The following is an 18189-nucleotide window of genomic DNA, read 5'->3' as shown; positions in this document are numbered from 1 at the left end:
GATAAGAGATGGTGGAGAGGCGATGGCAGGAAGAATGTCCCAACCTAACGTGATCGCTTGCTTTGCCATAGCAGCACCGCCTTGCAACGCAACAAAGCTATGTAAAATCAGTGTGACTTGACAAGGACTAAATTAAATTTTTGGATTAAAAAAACCCCGCCACAGTAGTTTGTTTGTTTGTACAGCAATTTTTAAATATGCTGTGACAGAGATTAGAAAAGATTAAAGTTGGATGAGTCATCTGGGACTGTAAAGCCCAGGGAAATACCCACAGAGCTATGTTGGAAAATACAGTGAAAGTCTTAACAGCGAGAAGAACCAGGGAAGATAGATCATGATCAGCTACTTTAGTTGTGATTTAATTCAACGGTGATCTTAATGATAAATTTTAATCCTGTTTAATATTTTTAGGTTTTAGTTATTTTGCTAAAGATTGATTGTAACTAGTTAGTCACTACAAAAATACATTTATCTGCAACAAAAGATTATATTGTGTGTTCCTTCTTTAGGCCAACTATGGGGATAAAATGCTATGTAAGTATTTAAGGAAATATAAAATTTACTATACATCTGTTGAAATGCTCAAGATTTATCTCATATGTCATATAGTACAGAAGAAACGTTGTTCACAATATCTGTTTTTCCTAACAATATATACTGTTTGTATTTGGACAGAAATTAGAATGCAATTAAAATATAAGCAACAGCTTTGTAATAAAAATATTGGATACAAATATGCCAGTTGTGATTAATATAAGAAAAATGTTTTTATTGAAATGTTTTCATTTAAAACTGGAATATTAAACAAAAGCATTGGTATTCTCACAGTAGATAATGGAGGTTCTGTGGTGATCAAAAACATTTTTAAATGGTCTAATTTCCACTTTCTCAAAGATTTCCTTTTGTCTGTCTTTGGGCCTTCACGAACACCTAGTTAACGATAAATGCTGTGCAGCGACCTCGGAGGAGGTTCTGCCGTCACACCATGGCCACAAACACTTCCATAATTTTCCAACTGACAACTCTCAACTTCACACTCCTAGTTTTTATTCACAGGCCAGAAAAGAAAAATATCCTTTTTCAGCTCCTAATAAGTTGCTCAAGTTTGATAAGCTATTTTCATTCCCACTGAATTAGTTGAATAAGCTGTAGAGAGAATAGGTCTTTGTTTCAGGCTGCAGAAGAAAAAGTCAAAAACTGGCTTTTTACTACAGTCAGTTCTGGGTCCAGATTTCCCTCAATTCTCTGGGTGCACACATACTTTTCCTGAATAGTTTTTTAACTTAAATTATGCTAATAGGTTAGAGTGTGCTCAGATCTTTATGTAGATTGCCATTTAAAACTTACAATGCATGTTAAAAGCACAAAATGTTTGATTTAAATTAAGTGCAAATCTAATTTAAATAAAAAAGCAGCTTAATGTTAAAAAAGATGCATATCCAGCTTTTAGAGGACATAAGGTGATAGAGCGTACTCCACTTATAGAACAGACCTGACCAGCCCCGCAACACTGTTCAGTATTGTTTATCTCATTTTTTTAAATTTAGGCAGCTATACAGAATCAGTATTTTGCTAGGTTCATACCTGGTTAGTCTGATCACAGCTCCTCAAACACTTACAAACTACCTGATGACTTTTAGGATCCTCTGTGCTTTTGCACAGGACACTGAAACCATGCTCTCTGATTCCCCAGTGCTGCTGAGAGGTCTGTCAGCTACTTGAAGACCATCCCTGCACTGAGTTTGGTGTGCTACATATCCACCTCATCACTGCACACTTCTGTATATCAAGCCAAGAAACAAAACATTAGATAAGAAGAAGAGGGCCAGCCCACCCCATACCTCCCCATATCATGCAATGCTCCGCCAGAGCCAAGAAATTTCAAAAGAGTAAGTCTGGGTTGGTTCTAGGTCCTGTTTTTTTGAGCTATTAAATTGCACTTGAATAATTTTCAAGCTTTTTACAACATCAAGCAATGCTTAGAGGCTTTGTTTGTTTAAGTATAAACCTGAGTTTCCCAATGTCATGGCTCGCCTTTGATTGCTAAGGTAAAATGAAAAATGAAAATGAAAAATGACTGTAACACCTGGCAATGCTGCAGACTACCAATTTCTGTGCCTTATAACAAAACAAATACATACCTATAATTTCACTTTAAAGCCTCTTCTATTAATAAAAACCCAGTAATAACTATTCTACTATATCTTTCCATATCTTCAGCTATGTATTAATCATAGTATTACATGTAAAACAGGTACACAAGCTGACAGTATAGCCACCACTGGGCAACTGTTGGCTTCAAGTCCAAAAGAGACCTGCAACTCAGAAGACAGAGACCTACTCCTACATCTCCGAACGAGGTTTCTGATACACAACTTGGCTCTCCCATGATTAAGAGAGTACTACTGGCAACCTCCGGTAACATTAATCCACAGGATCCCTTTCCCAAGCCAGCCACTGAGCTACCAGACTCAGCCAAGAGCAAGCGCCGGTGCATTGCTGTGCTCCCATCTTTAACACGGCCCCACGTTCCCCTCCTGTTTCAGGAGAAGCAAACTGCAGCTCCCCTTTATGCGCTCTGGTTTCTCGTCAGCCTGGTCCAGCTGGCAGTGTTGTGCAGAGTGGTATTTGCACAGCCCACGCCTTCTTATCACTTGCTTCACACTCAGCCTGTACACTTCATTGCTGAGGTGGCACCTTAGCTCAAGCAGTATCCCGAAGCGAAGACCTTTTCCAGCCTTATGGAGGAGAGGATGAAAGAAGGGGACCCACAGCACAGCACTCTAATTTTAGATCATGGGTTTAGCCCATGAGAAGTCCCATGCGAAGCGGAGCTGAAGGAGAACGTCCTCCCTCCCTCCTCTGTTCAAGCCAGCTCTTGTGCTCCTCAGACTCCTCTGTGAGTCTCTGCAGGTCATGAACCCACCAGAAAACCATTCCTCTTTAATGGTGGAGCTGTTTTCTGGTGAGTGAGCAAGTTGAAGAGGCTGAGGAAGGGAAGAGCAACAAGCACCCAAGTACCATAAACAACTGGGGAAGGTGGGAGCAGAGACAGGCAAACGGTGCTCCTTCTTTTGGCTCACAGTTAGATGGTCTCATATTGTGGAGCTTCAGCCTGAGAAATAGCAGAACATTAGAGGAGGATGACAAAGTAAACACTTCTCATATAGTTGAACAACTAGAATGCAAACTTCCAGGCTGAAAACATACCATTTGATTAATGTTATTATTCCAAAAGGGAAAGGCACCGACCAAATAAAGAATTAACTTGAACGTCTCTTCTTAAAATGAGAAAGCAAGGGTTTATTACTTGGAATAATTTTAAATTGTCTTATGTGATATAAACTGAAAATAAGTATGTACGCTGTGCTAATAAGAACACAGATTTTTCTACCACTGAAAGTATCAGCCAGACAGCAACTCTTGCATTTACACAGCCAACTGCCATTTTCCTTTTCTGTCAGGTGAGGTGGGGGGGATCTGGACAGGTGAATGGATAACAATTCCTCCCTACACAAAAATCTCCATTTAATATCACTGTGAAATTATAAAACAGTTGCATACTCTCCCTAAATAAGCCATACATCTTATTTAATCAGCTGTCTTGAGAGTCTATTCAAGAAGTTAATCACGTTTATGCTGCACTTATGACATCATAAAACTTGACAGATTTGATTAAATAAGACAATATTTTGTATCAGAAATTCTATTCTGATTATTTTTAATCTCTCCAAAGGACAGAGTCTGGCAGACCTGTTTTCTCTTCCACAAAGAGTAAAATAAAAGGATTAGGGTCAGACACCTTTGCTTATACCACATTTCAAATAAGAGGTGATAAGCACGGCATTTATTTCTCTGCAGAAGAAAAATAAAATCACAAGCAAGTGAACAGAGTATTTCAACAGATTTTTTTAGTACCAAAATATGATATTAGATAACAAATAGCCTCTCTTTAATGTATTTAATGAAATAAAGATATTAATGCATTAAGCTTTGGGCATTTTTTAAATGAACACAATTATAATCAGGAAATTGATGATGTATGTGAACAGAGACTTGCAATATGTCAAGCACATGTGTCTCTCCCTTCTGGCAAAAGAAATCCATCTCCAAGGATTTATCCAAGAGGAAGAGCTAAACAGATAAACTTCACTATATTAAATAGACTTACTTTTTCCACTCTGACTGGAGGAGGAAATCAACTAAGGGAAAGTTAAAAACCAAATGCTTGAGGGGAAAAAAAAAAAAAAAGAGTGGGGTATGGTAGTTTTTACTGTAATTCTTTTGGGCTGATACTCAACTGATTTTTTTTCTCTTGTGGAATTTAGCCTTCAAAAGGGATGATTCAGATGCACCCATGACTTGCTCCTCAGGAATAAACACTGTCTTTCGGGTAAGCTGGAACTCCATGGATCCTGCTTTTTATTTTATTTTATTTTTAAATTTAAATGGCCATCTAACCCCTGGAAACCGTGGCGTGGTGCTCCAGAAGGCTCAAGATGCTTTGCGTATCTTACGACAGATGGCTAACCAAGACATCCAACAGACGTTAACCAAGCCAGAAGAGACGCCAGGTCTTCTGAACTGCAGTTTGGGGGTTATGCTCCAGTGTTTATTAATTACATTTTAATCTCTTAATATAAATTAAGTTTAATTCTAATATGGTAAATCATTTTATTCTGTTTTCCTATAGGAACAAAGCTTATGCAATCATACCCTGTGCAACCCAAGCTCCTGCCCCAAAACCTTTGAACCTGCTGGCCAATTTGAAGCAAATCTGATGGTGGACTAGGGGTCTCAAAGGTACTATAACAGGTTCATGAAAATAGGCAGCCGTGCAAAGCAGAGAAACCTGATAAATACCCTGACTGGGGGAAAGGCTTCCGTGGGAGATCACACTTTATTAAAGCGTCAAAGAATTCACATGAGAGAAAGCCCTTAGAAATGCTCCAGCCACAGGAAAAGCTTAAATCGGAGCTCACACCTTCCTCGACACCCAAGTCAGTCGAACGGGAGACACAAATCTGTAGGAATCCAACTTCATTAGCTGCAGTACTCACACAAGTACTCGTTAAAATCTTCACAACTCTGCACTCAAGTCCTGGCTGGAGGCAGTGGAGAGAGCACCCAACCAGTACCTCTGTCCTCCCCTCAAAACTTCTCTTCTGCGTCTCTCCGAGTCCAGAAATCAGCCAAAAAGGAAAAGGGGAAGGTTTGCCAACACATGGCTATCAAGGGACAGGGAGGACGGGCTGGAGCAGATGTACCAACTGGCTGCTATACAGACCTGTCCAGGGATGCTGAAAGGGTTAGCCCATTGGTTTGCTCTGATGCCAAGAGCCATCCGCTCGCACTGCCAGCAGCTGCCGTGGGTGCAGCTTGCTCTGCCCTGCCGAGCCGGCACTCTCCCTGACGCGTGTCACTGTGCTAGTCCTACCCATTTACAATGCCACAATATGCCTCCTGCACACACAAAAGAATGACCACATCATTCTGTCCCGAAAGGCTTCACTGAACTCCCCATTCCTCACAAAATCCCTTTCAACCTCTTTCTTGGCCCTTGCTCATAAGCTGCCCGTGCTCATCCTTGCATACAGCTCTACTTACTCCCTCGTCCATCACATCCCAGTCTCATCTCATTTTTTCCCCTTCCACTCTTCTCCCAGCCCTTCAGTGATACCTCACTGTCAGGCTGTTCACTTAATGGCTTTCTTCCCTTGAAAAACAGTATTTAAAAAAAATCACATCTTCTATACTTCTAACAACTCAATCCTGAAATGAGCTCTTGCTGTAAAATTACTGCATTGCCTATTTAAATACATTAATGATACACAACAAAATGCTACTGTATTAATCCTCTAATAACCTGTCGTATCCCTAAGAGAATAAAAGGTTACAAAATGGAGGAAAGTACAGCCAAATCTTACGGGGTTTAAAACAGATTTTTTTTGCCAAACACTTGAAAGAAATATAGTTTCTGGTTCAGAAAACAGTTTGCATTAAGGTTTACAATTCAGTACAGAAAAATGTCCAGATTTGAAGGTCCAAGCCGCAGGTGAGCCTGGCACAGGGAGCAGGAGGGTCCAGCACCAAGGGAATCTCATCTCTCCTCCTTCCCTGGGCATCCAGCTGATCTGCTGCAGCTGAGCGGCCCCAATGACTGCGTTACAGAAGAGTCATGGCTCTACCAGACCAGACAACTTCAGGACCATTACAAACTGTAGTAGTATAGGATACACTTTGCTGTTGTTTTAAGGTACAGCAAATGCTGCTGCTTGCTGTTTACTCCCAGAGCACCTGGAGGGATGGAGACTTAGTAGCATGTCTTCAAGAACCATTTGGATGGTGTAATCCCCTCTGCTCTCACAAGCACAGCGTAAAGAGCCATAACTTAGCTCCACATGCATGTGCACACACAAACAAATGCCTTGTGCCTTCATACTCTCTGGCATTTCCATCCAAATCCCTCCCAATTTAGGTATGTGGTTCAACTCTAAGTAACAGCACATTACAAGTATGAGAACTTATGTTCAATATCTCGTAATATTCCCAAGACCATCACACCATGGAAATGATCGCTTCCCACCTCACTTCACAGAGGACCTGGTTCAGTATACTACATAAGTTTAACATTTACAGGTCAAAACATGCTACTTAAGCTTACGGTTCTGAAATTGCAGATGAAACACATAAGTATTTATAAATATGTGACAGCTAATGCACTTGGTTTTCAGTTAAGGGATACAAAAAACCTCTGAAACTACCTAAAGCATTTAAAAAAAAAAACAAACCCCAAAACAACTGTTAAAAGCATTTGGTATCTACAGAACAATCACAAAATGGTATGACAAAGTCAAGGTTTACCACTCCTGGCTTTAGACAACGTACGTAATTCACCTGTAGCTCCGTCCCCTGGCAGTAGTATACTCATCACCTGAACAGGAACTCCCAAATTTAGCTTGCTCAGCTACTGCTGTTGGGACAGCAGTGGCTCCTGGCTCTGTGCTGGCCTTTCTGCATAAAGACATGCAGAACAGTAGGGTCCTCCTCCGCACTTAAGCCTTGTCCTTCCCCCAGACCAAGATGCCAAGCAGTCCCCTTACCTGTCCTATTCTCCTGTTGCACGTTCTAACTCACGAACGCCATTACTCCACTTTGCTCCCCCTTCTCTCTTACTTTCTCAAGACGACCCCAGAATATGATGTCAACGTCAACTCTGCTCCTGGATCTTGAATTACAGCTGTGGATCCTGGCAGCGGCTGGTTCCCACAGCACAGGCGGTGGGCAGGGCAAGGACAGAGCTGGGAGCGCACAGCACCAAGATGCCGCTGGTCAGTGGTACCTGACGTGCCATCTGCCTGTTGGAAACACCTTCCCATTCACCGAAGTAATCTAGATTAACGGGTGTCTCGATGGAGGTGCTCACCCCTCGCCTCTGGGGAGCACACGGAGGGCCCATGCAGAACGGGCGCAATGGCTACAGGCTCTGCCCACGCACACAGCTCTCTACAGAGGGGTGCCAGCCCAGGGTCCTCAGCTTTGGAGGGCTACGCTCCTCAGACCTCCACTCCATCTCTGCCTGGCACACGAGCACTTTTTACATTCACAGCAGCAGAAATTTGCTGTTTCCTTGATGATCCCCAAAAGCTCAATGCTTTAACATTTCCTCTAATAACTTTTTTGGGAAGCAGAGAGAGAGCAGCACAAGCCATGATCTCTAAGCACTGATGGATCAAACAGACATGCCCATCACTACACTAATAATAAAAGGCTCATTATTACTTCTGGGGTAGCAGAAAGAACTACCTGCCCTTTAGCCAGTTGCCACATCATCTCTTCTAATTTCAATATGGCAAAAGTATTCTGAATTTGCTGATAAAATAGAGATATTCACCTGATGCCGATAGCAGTCTTTTATATACACACACATATACATATGCATATGTGTATATAGATCTCTTTCCTAATGTCATTAGCTTGCAAGTAGTTTTCAATACGCATGTGCCCACTACAAGGCATAAAGCAAATTTTTAATAGTCTGTCACAGTGTACTATAGCTAGCATAGCTACAGATAAAATATTCTGGACTACTCTTTAAATGCCAGCTATCCTGATAAAGAGCAATTACATACCTGCTCAAAGCAGAAGGTAAATTGATGACTAGCCCCTAAGCCACTACATTGAATAAGAGCAAATCAAGTCTTAAGACTGAGGAGCAAAAGATAACTTCAACTTTCTCAAACAGTTAAAGAAGTTATTCTGGACAGCTGTCTCAATTACTGTAATACTGTGGAAAACTAGGTAACATCTGTAAAGAATAAAATTATTGTCATTTAACATTTTTACTTTCCCTTCTGTTAGAGGCTTACTTCCACTACATATTTGGAGCAGCTACAGTTTAAACCAAGCAGACCATTTTGGAACAGAGCTATTATGCAAATAATCTATTCTGTATTCTAACTAAAAGCAATGCTGTGCTAGTCTGGACAAGACATGATGCACAGTAGTTTCTTTTTAATTTTTTTTGTGTGTGTGTGCAGTGGAGCAACATCATTTACGATGGTAACGATGAAAGATATCTTCCTATCTAAAAATCAGACATTCAAGAATATAAACACATAACCACCCTTTATGGGCTGGTGTTTGTTTTTCATTTATTTTATTTAAATATTTACATCCTTTTTACATATTTTTAGTTGCAAGTCATTGCAGTGATATTAAGTGTTCTTTAATGAGAGCAATATAAAGATCTACTTGTATTATCCTCTCTTAGCAAGTTTGTACCTGTGTATGCAGATTTATATCGCAGACATTATCTTCTATCTTTAAGTTATATGAAATTACTTATCTGTAACACCTGAGTAAGATCAAAGATCCCAAACAACATAAGCCACCTGCACCATGCCTTAGACAATGTAATAACCTTAAAGCATCAAACCAGTATATTTCATGCCTAGCATTTTAATGTTATTCTCTGGATACCTGGCTTGTGTTGGAAGAAAAGATCATATCTAAGAACAAATGCAATCTAAGGCAATATTTAAAGATTAGATTATCCTTCATTGCCAATAGCTCATTTGTTTACTATCACATTGCTTTATTCTTGTTTTGCCTCCTTATACCATGAAAATGCTGAATATTCAGTTTAGATTCCCCAGCAGCTTTTTATTTTAGTCTAAAAACATTTACCTAACACATTCTTAACAAGCAAAGTGAAGAAAATTCAGCCATCTGTCTCTACATTACAATAACAGTTATGGAAGAGTAGATTATTCTATATAGCAAGAAATTTAATGCTAGGAATTCTTATACTTTAAGCACTGCGTGCTCACGTCAGTTTTGTATATAAGAATGTTGAACACCAACGTACACAGAAACAATGATTTATAAGCAAACACAAGACAAAATATTTTAAAGATATTAAATGCATTCAATATTCCAATCATGCTATATGTCCATGCTTCAAACTGAGAAAAAAAAATTATCTGTGCTATTATTTTCTTATCTCCATCACTTCACTAGTTCTAAATTATCACCAAAAAATACTTAAAATGACTTGCTGGAAACAAACACAATATAGAGATAGATCTGAATCCTTACCTGGGAAACCCCCTTGTACCATTGCTGTACCAGCATGTACTTCAAGATATCTGCATTCCTGACAAACATTCAATGCTGTAAGCAGCTCAAATCCTCATCATACACAGACTCAGTGCTTGTCTTTCTTCTGACGACCTTGGGCCTATTTTTCTGAGATTTTTCTCTCCTTAAGGGCAAACCGTCTGTCTGTTTCTATTATGAGATGCCATCAATTATATTAATTTCAAGCTACCCACAAGCTAACAGTTACATCTGCCAGCAGATGAAAGCTGCCTATGAAAGTATGCAGGGAGAAGCAGATCTCTGGTTTCCCACATCTGACCCACTGATGCTCTACGGCTGCTGTTTGTGCACTGGCTTACTCTGCTAGCATTCGAATGACATCTCTATCCCCAAACACGAGTCACCTCAAACGTTTGTTTATATCGCTGTTAGCTGCAGGTACTACCGTGCTTAATGACTCACTGCATGGCAAAGTAGCAGTTAATAGACGTTATTTATCTAAGCATCCTTTCCATGCAAGCTACAGGGGTTAAAAATGAATTTCTCTTAATTAAATGGCTTCATTAAATGTGTTATTTTCCAATGTTGCAAATCTTGCAGTTTCCCAACACTGATATGTGTTCATGGCATAGGGTTTGGTTCTTTTTTTTTTTTTTTAATGTCAGAAAACAGAACCAATCTGTCATTATAAGCATAAGATTCAAACTTCATCATAACTTGTATTTTGCTGAAACCCTAAACAAGCAATATTAGTTTTACTGCAATGAGTGCTGAACTGCAACATTGAAAAGACTCAAAATCCTTCATTTAGTAATTAAAAAAAGCAAAGATAAAATCTCTCTCTAAATTTATAAACATACTTAGTTATTTTAGGAAGTCCTTACTAATTCTCTATTCCAAATGCTACATTTAAAACAACTCAAAATACTCAGTTATTTTGTTAATACCATTAATTTGTTCATTTTTAAAGTTCATTGTCCTTTCTTTAGAATATGTATCACAGCACACACAAAGCCATCTGTTCAGTGCATTATGTACAAGCACATAGTAAAAAATACAAGAAGTCCCAGCTGCGATTTTACTATTAATTCATCAAAAATGTAATTTCCTTTTGCAATACTTCATCAGATGATGAGAACTGTGCATCTGATTCACAAATAGAGTAAAAAAACCCCAGCCCAATAACAGAAACCCAAACTAACCCGCAACCTCAAACTACAATGACACCAACATCATAATCTATCCTCATGTGGCACAACAGCTTGCGAGTCTGCCCAGCACGTACAGCCCTTCTGGATCTGATATTAGGGCTGGTTACAAAACTTACATATTTTAGCTAATTATGGGTCAGAACAAGAATGGGAAAAGAAGATTAGCAGGACAGAGTTATATTAAAGAGAGATTAACACAAAGCTAAAAAATGAAAGTCACTGCTCTATTCGTCTAATCCCGGCTCTTGCATGATCTTTGGAAATCCACAGTACTAAATACACTTGTTACGATACTTAAGAAAATTAAATATTGCAATTACTATTTTTTCAATATTGTATTTTCATAAAGCTTGAAGCATTTTTCCAAGCTACATCTTACTCTTTGAACATCATCTCTATTTGCTGTTGATTGCAGTGACATCTATTGGAGAGGCAGTGTTTGGCTACACAAGCTGTCTCACCTGAAGATCACTGTTTTTGGGTGCCCTGCCCCAAAAAATTAAAATAAAATTAAGAATTGTTCTTCCTTTGTTTTAGCACAGCTTTGCATAAAACAGACTCTAAACAGTCAGATCCTCAAGAATTATATTGATTTATCAGTGGTTTTGTTTTTATTTAGTCATTGTTAATAATTCTGGCATTTTTCCAAAGTGCCAACGATCGTTTTCCCATCTTCGCCCACAGCAGTACGTAGACACTTCCTAAGGTCATATTTTTGCACACCCCATATACTTGACCATACCTTCTACAAAGTCTCAACTGAACTCTATTCCTTTTTTTCATCTTTTGTTTTTAATGAAAGCCACCATCCTCTCACGTGAGTACAGATATCATTGACACTATGGAAGCTGCTAAAAACCGTAGGTGTGATGAGGGCACTCTGCCCACGTGCCCAAGCGCTTTCTAACCCCAACCCACCCTACCTAGACAACAGGCAGTGTGGGCTTGTCTGAACCAACCTACAAACGTGAGCACACGCAGACTCTCCCCTCTTGCACCCTAGGCAGCCACAGATTTAGCACAATGGGGAGAATGCAGAGTCGAAATACTAGAGAAGTTTTAAAATCTCTTGCTTTGGTAGAGAAACCACCATTCCTCAAAAAGCATTTTAGGAAGATAAATCATTGTGCTTTCTTACAGCTTCATTGATTTCTACATTATCTAGAGACAAAATAAAAGGAAGGGGGCATTATTATCCCCTTATTAGATACAGTTAAATATCCCTGCAGACAGGAAGTCTGAGCATAGCAGTATCTAGTCCATTATCTTAGCCACCTTTCACAAATTTTTTATTATTATCTATTTTTATTATTTTAAACTTATTTGAAACCAACCACATCAATCTCAGTTAACTAACTAGATGAAAGATTTTGCTAAAAAATATAATATCAATTGAAATTAAGGATTCCAAGTTCTTTCAACAGTTGTCTTTTTAGTTTTCTTACAATGGTTTTTAAGGTCTTTCCTATCTAACTTATGATTGCTTCAACTCAATCACAAAAGTATATCCAAATTGTACAGTTATGAATGCCCCAAGGAAAACCTTACAAAACATTCCATTACAAACTACTCTGCCCATCCATTTCCTCTGCTTCTTTTGACTACTAACCCCTCATTATAGCAATAAGCTGCAACAGGGTGCACATTATTAGCAGATTCTTAGTGCGCACCTACAGCCATCCGCCACTCAAGGAAAACACACCAATGCCTATTGATGCAGTCTGTAGCACAGCTGCTTGCAAGTACAAATAGCTCCTTTGTATGCGCTCTCCTCCTTTTACTTGTTTTGATTAAAAAAAAAAAAATCCTATTCAAAACCTGATGTTTTTAAGGTTTGGGAAGCCTAAAAAAACTTCTTCATGGAGAGTGACCTCCTCCAAAATAACCCCTGCCATGGACAAGCGTTTCCAGCATTGGGAGGAAAAACTGCAAACCCATGTTGTAACATTTTCAGGTCTGTAAGATTTTGAAGGCTCCTTTTGCAGCAGGATGCACATGCTGCAAGTTTTGTAAAACTATTTTAAAGCGTAAACTGACTTCGCTGTTTTAAGGCTTTCAAAGCAAAGAGTAAACAAAAACCACATCACACAGGGTTAGAGTTGAATATTGATAAAGATTTGACAGTACACCTAGAAGAAGACATAAAACAAGAGGAAATACTATTTTCAACTTGCCTTCAAAGTCTAGCAAAAAACTATCTAGGAACTTAGAAAATAACATTGGAAGTAATAGTGGTTCAAATGAAACTGAAATATAAAGGAGAAGCAGGTCTGAAACTAAGGGTCTTGAGTGCAAGAAGACATGTTTGAAAAAACCACATGGAACTTCTTTAAACTTCTTAAACCACAGAAACGTGGAGGACATCTGAAGTTTCTCTAAACCAAGAGCTACCTAGTAGTTCTATTCCCAACAAGGATTCACCCTATTTGGATCAAAAACAACCTTTGAAAAGAAAAGGGAGAACATCTACAAGAAATGACTGTTCCAACAAGTCAGCAATGAAAGCTACAGTTTCAGTGGTGGAAAAGCAGAAATAAAAGGGAGCATTGCCAAAAGGCAAGTGGATTTAGATGCCACAGGGGAAATTAAATCAATACCAAAAGGTTATTCAGCCACTTCAAGGGGAAAACAGACAAAACATGGAGACTGTGAGGCAGTATAGATGGGATGGAAAGGAAAGAAAAATTTTCTAAGTATGGCAGGAAGACTAACAATGCTTTGCTTTCATTTTCAGTATGGGGTACGATGAAGGACAGCGAGACAAAAGATGAGAGCATGGGTCGAAAGAAGTGACAAGCAAGGAGAAAAAATGTCAAGTGGAGCAAGTAAAGTATTTCTGGAGTACGAAAGAAATCGATGAGCAGGTTTGTGACACTGCAGCTGTATTAATAAGAATGCTAAAAAATAAAATAAAATCCATCAGGAGCACAACCAGAGGACAGATTTAACAGCTGTCCCACCTCAAAATGCCCACTAAGGCCTTCCACGCTATTGGCAGAGATTGAGAACTACAGGAAGTAAATGAAAGAAGGAGACGTGAATTTACCTGAGCTGACACCGCTTCTTCCTTTTAAGATACCTTATCTTCTAAATAAGGAAGACAATAAATCTAGTTCACCTGTTCACTGAAGCTCAGAAAATTATTAGTTAAGGTTACAAAACCAGTAGAATTAGTAGGATAAGTGGGTAAGGAATAGACCAATATGAACACGCAAATGGACAGTGTTAAAAAGCCAAGTACTGGCCTGGGCTGAGATTTCTGGGAGAGGTGCTCAAGAATCACAACAGAAGTTATGAACATCAAGTAATTCACAAAAACAATACTGTACTGGAATTTACAGAGAAAACTTTGTTTTTCAAGTGATCACAAAAAAGAGACTCTGTAAAAGCCCATTCCACAGCTGCCAAGATGCTTAATATCATTAAGTACAGTTAGATCATTTCTAACATGCTTTTTACTTCAAGGGTTGAGGTACAAACTTAGTTTAAGCTTCCTTAGCCTGTTTTTTATGTTAAAGAAACAGAATGAGGTGGGGAGGAATAAAACGGAAAATGGATATCTTCATTTTCCAAGATTCATGGGAAAGTTGGCTGTTGCAAACATTCGACTTCAGTCCGTAAAAAGGGTAGAGAGAAGGAGATTCATCTGAATAGATCTGCCTGCTGCTGCCAAATCTGGTAGGATTGATGAATTTAATATCAGAAGTAGCTTTACCTTTTCAGCTATTAGACTCAGCTGGCAATATTATTAGGGATGGCAGAACAGCTAAAAAATGACCAAGCTCATCAATAAGAAATTATTTCTGTGCAAAGTATTAACTTAGGTCGAGCAAGCACTCGGATTGAGGCATATCGTAATTAGATAACTCAGGTGTCAGGCTACTTGTCAAATATATCCTTTACCTGGGAATTATAACTTTAATAACAAGCTGAAATCAGTTTGCTACAATTGGAGGTTTACAGAGTTGGTTTGAAAGCTCAAGATATATTCAATCCAACATCCACAGAGTCTGCAGTCAAGTCCTCCTCCTCACTACTACTCCCCACAAAAATACTGAAAAACCTTCTTGAGGTAACTATGTGGCATACTTCAAACAGATGAGATGACAAACTCAGGAAGGGGGAGTTCTGGAAAAATCTCAGTTGGTTCAAGAACTCACAGCTTTCCCTTAAAGCAACAGAGGCAGAGCTGAACACCCTGCTTCTGTGCCCCCATTACTGTTTCCATGAGAACAACCTTCCAAAATCCTTCTCATCTCCACCAAAACAGCCCTAAAAGTGACAAACCAACCAAACTCATTAATTATCTCGGCTTCAATGGCACGCCATTGCCAAGGAAATCAGCAAGAGCACCTGGAAGAGCTTTCCCACCAGCAGGCTCCAAGTTAGGAGCTTCCACTCTGAATGGGAGCCATGGTCGCTTCAAGGTCAAAAGCTACAAAAGCATCTCTCTGCTTTGACTTACCTATAACTAGGGCAAACAAAAACATCTCTAAGACAAAAGACGATGAGAAAAATCACCGTAGCAAAAAACCCAAACCAAACCCCAACAAAAACCCCACAGCTATGCTGATTTGGTACAAGAGAGTATAAAGAGCAAAAAATAAAAGTAAGGTAACTCATTTTAGAAAATAATTTAGGACTCCTAACTGCAATTTTAGTATTCCCAAATATTTTATTGGAAGATAAGCTATGGAAAATAATATTCCGTTTATCCAAAGTTGTAATTAACAAAGCAGCATGCTAGAATCTAAGTCACGCTGCTGGAAGCTCTCAAGTTGCACGGCATCCTACTCTTTAGGTCCCTACTCTTCCACAGAGTGCATATCGTCATAATTCATTGCAAAACCCAATATTAGACAATTGCAGAACCTTTCCCATAAAAGGTGCTACAAAAAAAGGAAATCCTTTTTTTCAGTAGAGTACTGAAACAATAAATCAGCAGATTTTTCTTTTTAAAGGAAAATATTTTGCTTGAACAGCATTGTCTGAAATCACCTGCAGGCTGTTCTGGACAAGGACTATGCACCAGTAGTTCTCAACCTACACCTGCTCAACTACCGCTGCAATTACAACAGTAAAGCACAACATTTGCCCTTCACTGCTGACATCACTGCCAAAGCAAGTCCTCTAGACATTGCTTAGACATTTTTAGACTGAAAATAAACAGAGCCCTTCCTACATCTCTTCAGATGTGAGCTATAGGAGCCTGGCTGGGAAGAGAAGACTATCTAAGTTACAAATCAGTAGCACTTGGTAAGAAAAAGGTTGAAGATTAGATGCTATTGCCACACTGAGCACTACTTCCCATAATACAAGCAATAAACGGCAGATAACGTTTATCACAGTCTGATTGTGTTCCATAAATGTCATCTGACGTAATGACTGTGGCACTACTTACTCTCTGCAGAAGCATCCTCATCCTCCTCTTCATCCACGTTACCTTCCTCTGCATGCAGTCTTTCAATTGCTCTATAAGGAGGTGGCAATTTCATTGGAGGCGGAGCCCCATATTTTCTCTAATGGATTCAAAGACAAATAGTTACATGTTTTGTAACCTCCATGCACAAGAAAAAAAATCCTATTGTCTACTGCACTGGATGTGTGCATACACAGCACTTAATGACAATGCTAGATTCTGCAACATAGGCTTTTTATGCAAGAAACCAGAACAAGAAGTGACACTGAACATCAAAAAAGAAAATACAATTGTGCATGCACATTTACTTGCTGACAAAATACTTGTGTATCATCATAAACATGAAAGTGTGAACATTAATCAAGGGTTAAAAATAAACATTAAATTATACCCCATTTCTCATTAGAGACTCAACAACAAAATTGTCTGGTACTGCCAAAAGTCAAACTTTTAAACACAAAATAAGAACTCAATCTTCTTAGTGCATCTACGAATATTTAAACATAACAGTTCATCTATATTTTGGCTTAAATTTAAAAAAGATTTTGAATTATAACTTACAATAAAATTCTATTACCTCACATAAATACAGGCAGCTCCTATAATGATGCATATAGCGGCGCATAGCAGGCATAAAGAATAGGCTCTGAATCTAATGAAAACAGGCGCTTGTTCGTCCGAGCAACTGTTTTTATAGCTCCAAGTAACTGGATCGTGCCTTAGTTTGCTACATGATTTCACTAAATTACGTTCAACTGTATCCCATGCAACCCCACTACTAATAGCAGGATGCACTTTAGAAAGGGAACACTGAGTACGATATGCCATTAGAGCAACCAGAATGCCCGTAATTAATTTCTTCTATAGCTGGGAAATACGACTCAACACCCAAACATCAAACTCAGAATAAGATTTTTTGCTGTGCACAATGAAAGCTGAACCTGCATATGGATTTCTAAAATCTTGAGCCTAAATTTGTATAGAATAGTCTAACTAGCAAACTGCAATGCAGGCTACATAGAAAATTTTGAGAGATAAGATATACATCATCCCATCCATTTAAAAAACATTACAGGAAAGTGCTGCATTGAAGACAGCATAACAATAATAAATGAAACTGATTCAGTCCAATAGTAGTAACATTTATATAATATAATAAGTGTATAATAAAAGCACTTGGAAACACAACAGCTGTCTCCCCAGCGTATACAACACACCAAATACGCCTCCCACTTTTTGCTTGATGCCAACACAGGCAGAACTCTGCAAAATCCGAAAGATCCAGGAAGTGTGAGAGGACTCATGTTCTATATTTCCGAGCAGGTAAAGACGGAAAACCTGCAGGCCCACTTTCAGCTGCCTATGACAAATCAGTAGTATCACTATAATTCAGTAATAACTCATAGTCTAAATGTTGACCTTTTGGCTTTTTAAGCCCTTAAACATTTGTTAGAAAGTCTGTGTGAAATTACACAAGACACCTAAGCTTATCCGGCAGTTTGCTATGGCTCAGGAGGACAAGCTTCTCTCATCCCTCCTGACCTGCTGAAAAGCCAGATGAGTAAATTGTGCCAGAGTACTCCATTACACAATGTTTTTGTCTTACTACAGCTTTTTCCAGCACAGAGGCAAAAGCGTAGTTTACATAGCCAACCAGCAAAATAACATTAATATCTGGTTTGTCCACCAGAAGCTCAATTGTTTTAAGTGGTTTTATATAAATTACTTTACGTGATCATTTTTAAACATACAGATCAATAGAGGAGGATAAACACCAACAAATCAGAGAAAACCTTCAGTATTGAAAAGATAATTCATCATACAGGAACAGGCAGATTTTTCCAGCTGGATGTGGCTGCTTTCAAACCAAACTCTTTTGTGACACTTTGAAGACTGGACTAGAAATATCATTGATTCCCCACAGGGACACGGACTAGTATTCCACTAATAGCAACT

The 18189-nt window shown here is 38.9% G+C and overlaps 1 protein-coding gene across 1 annotated transcript in view; it reads right to left on the bottom strand.

Annotated features, from left to right (window-relative positions):
• PATJ (PATJ crumbs cell polarity complex component) overlaps positions 1–18189 on the bottom strand; it is a 149740-nt gene that overhangs the window by 70992 nt on the left and 60559 nt on the right. The window contains exon 27 of the mRNA XM_050900983.1: positions 16216–16333. Coding sequence (XP_050756940.1) covers positions 16216–16333 — 118 coding nt within the window. The remainder of the gene's footprint in view (positions 1–16215; positions 16334–18189) is intronic.

This window comes from Gymnogyps californianus, chromosome 8 (assembly GCF_018139145.2).
Source record: "Gymnogyps californianus isolate 813 chromosome 8, ASM1813914v2, whole genome shotgun sequence".
NCBI lineage: Eukaryota > Metazoa > Chordata > Aves > Accipitriformes > Cathartidae > Gymnogyps > Gymnogyps californianus.
This window is presented reverse-complemented; position numbering and strand designations above follow the sequence as displayed.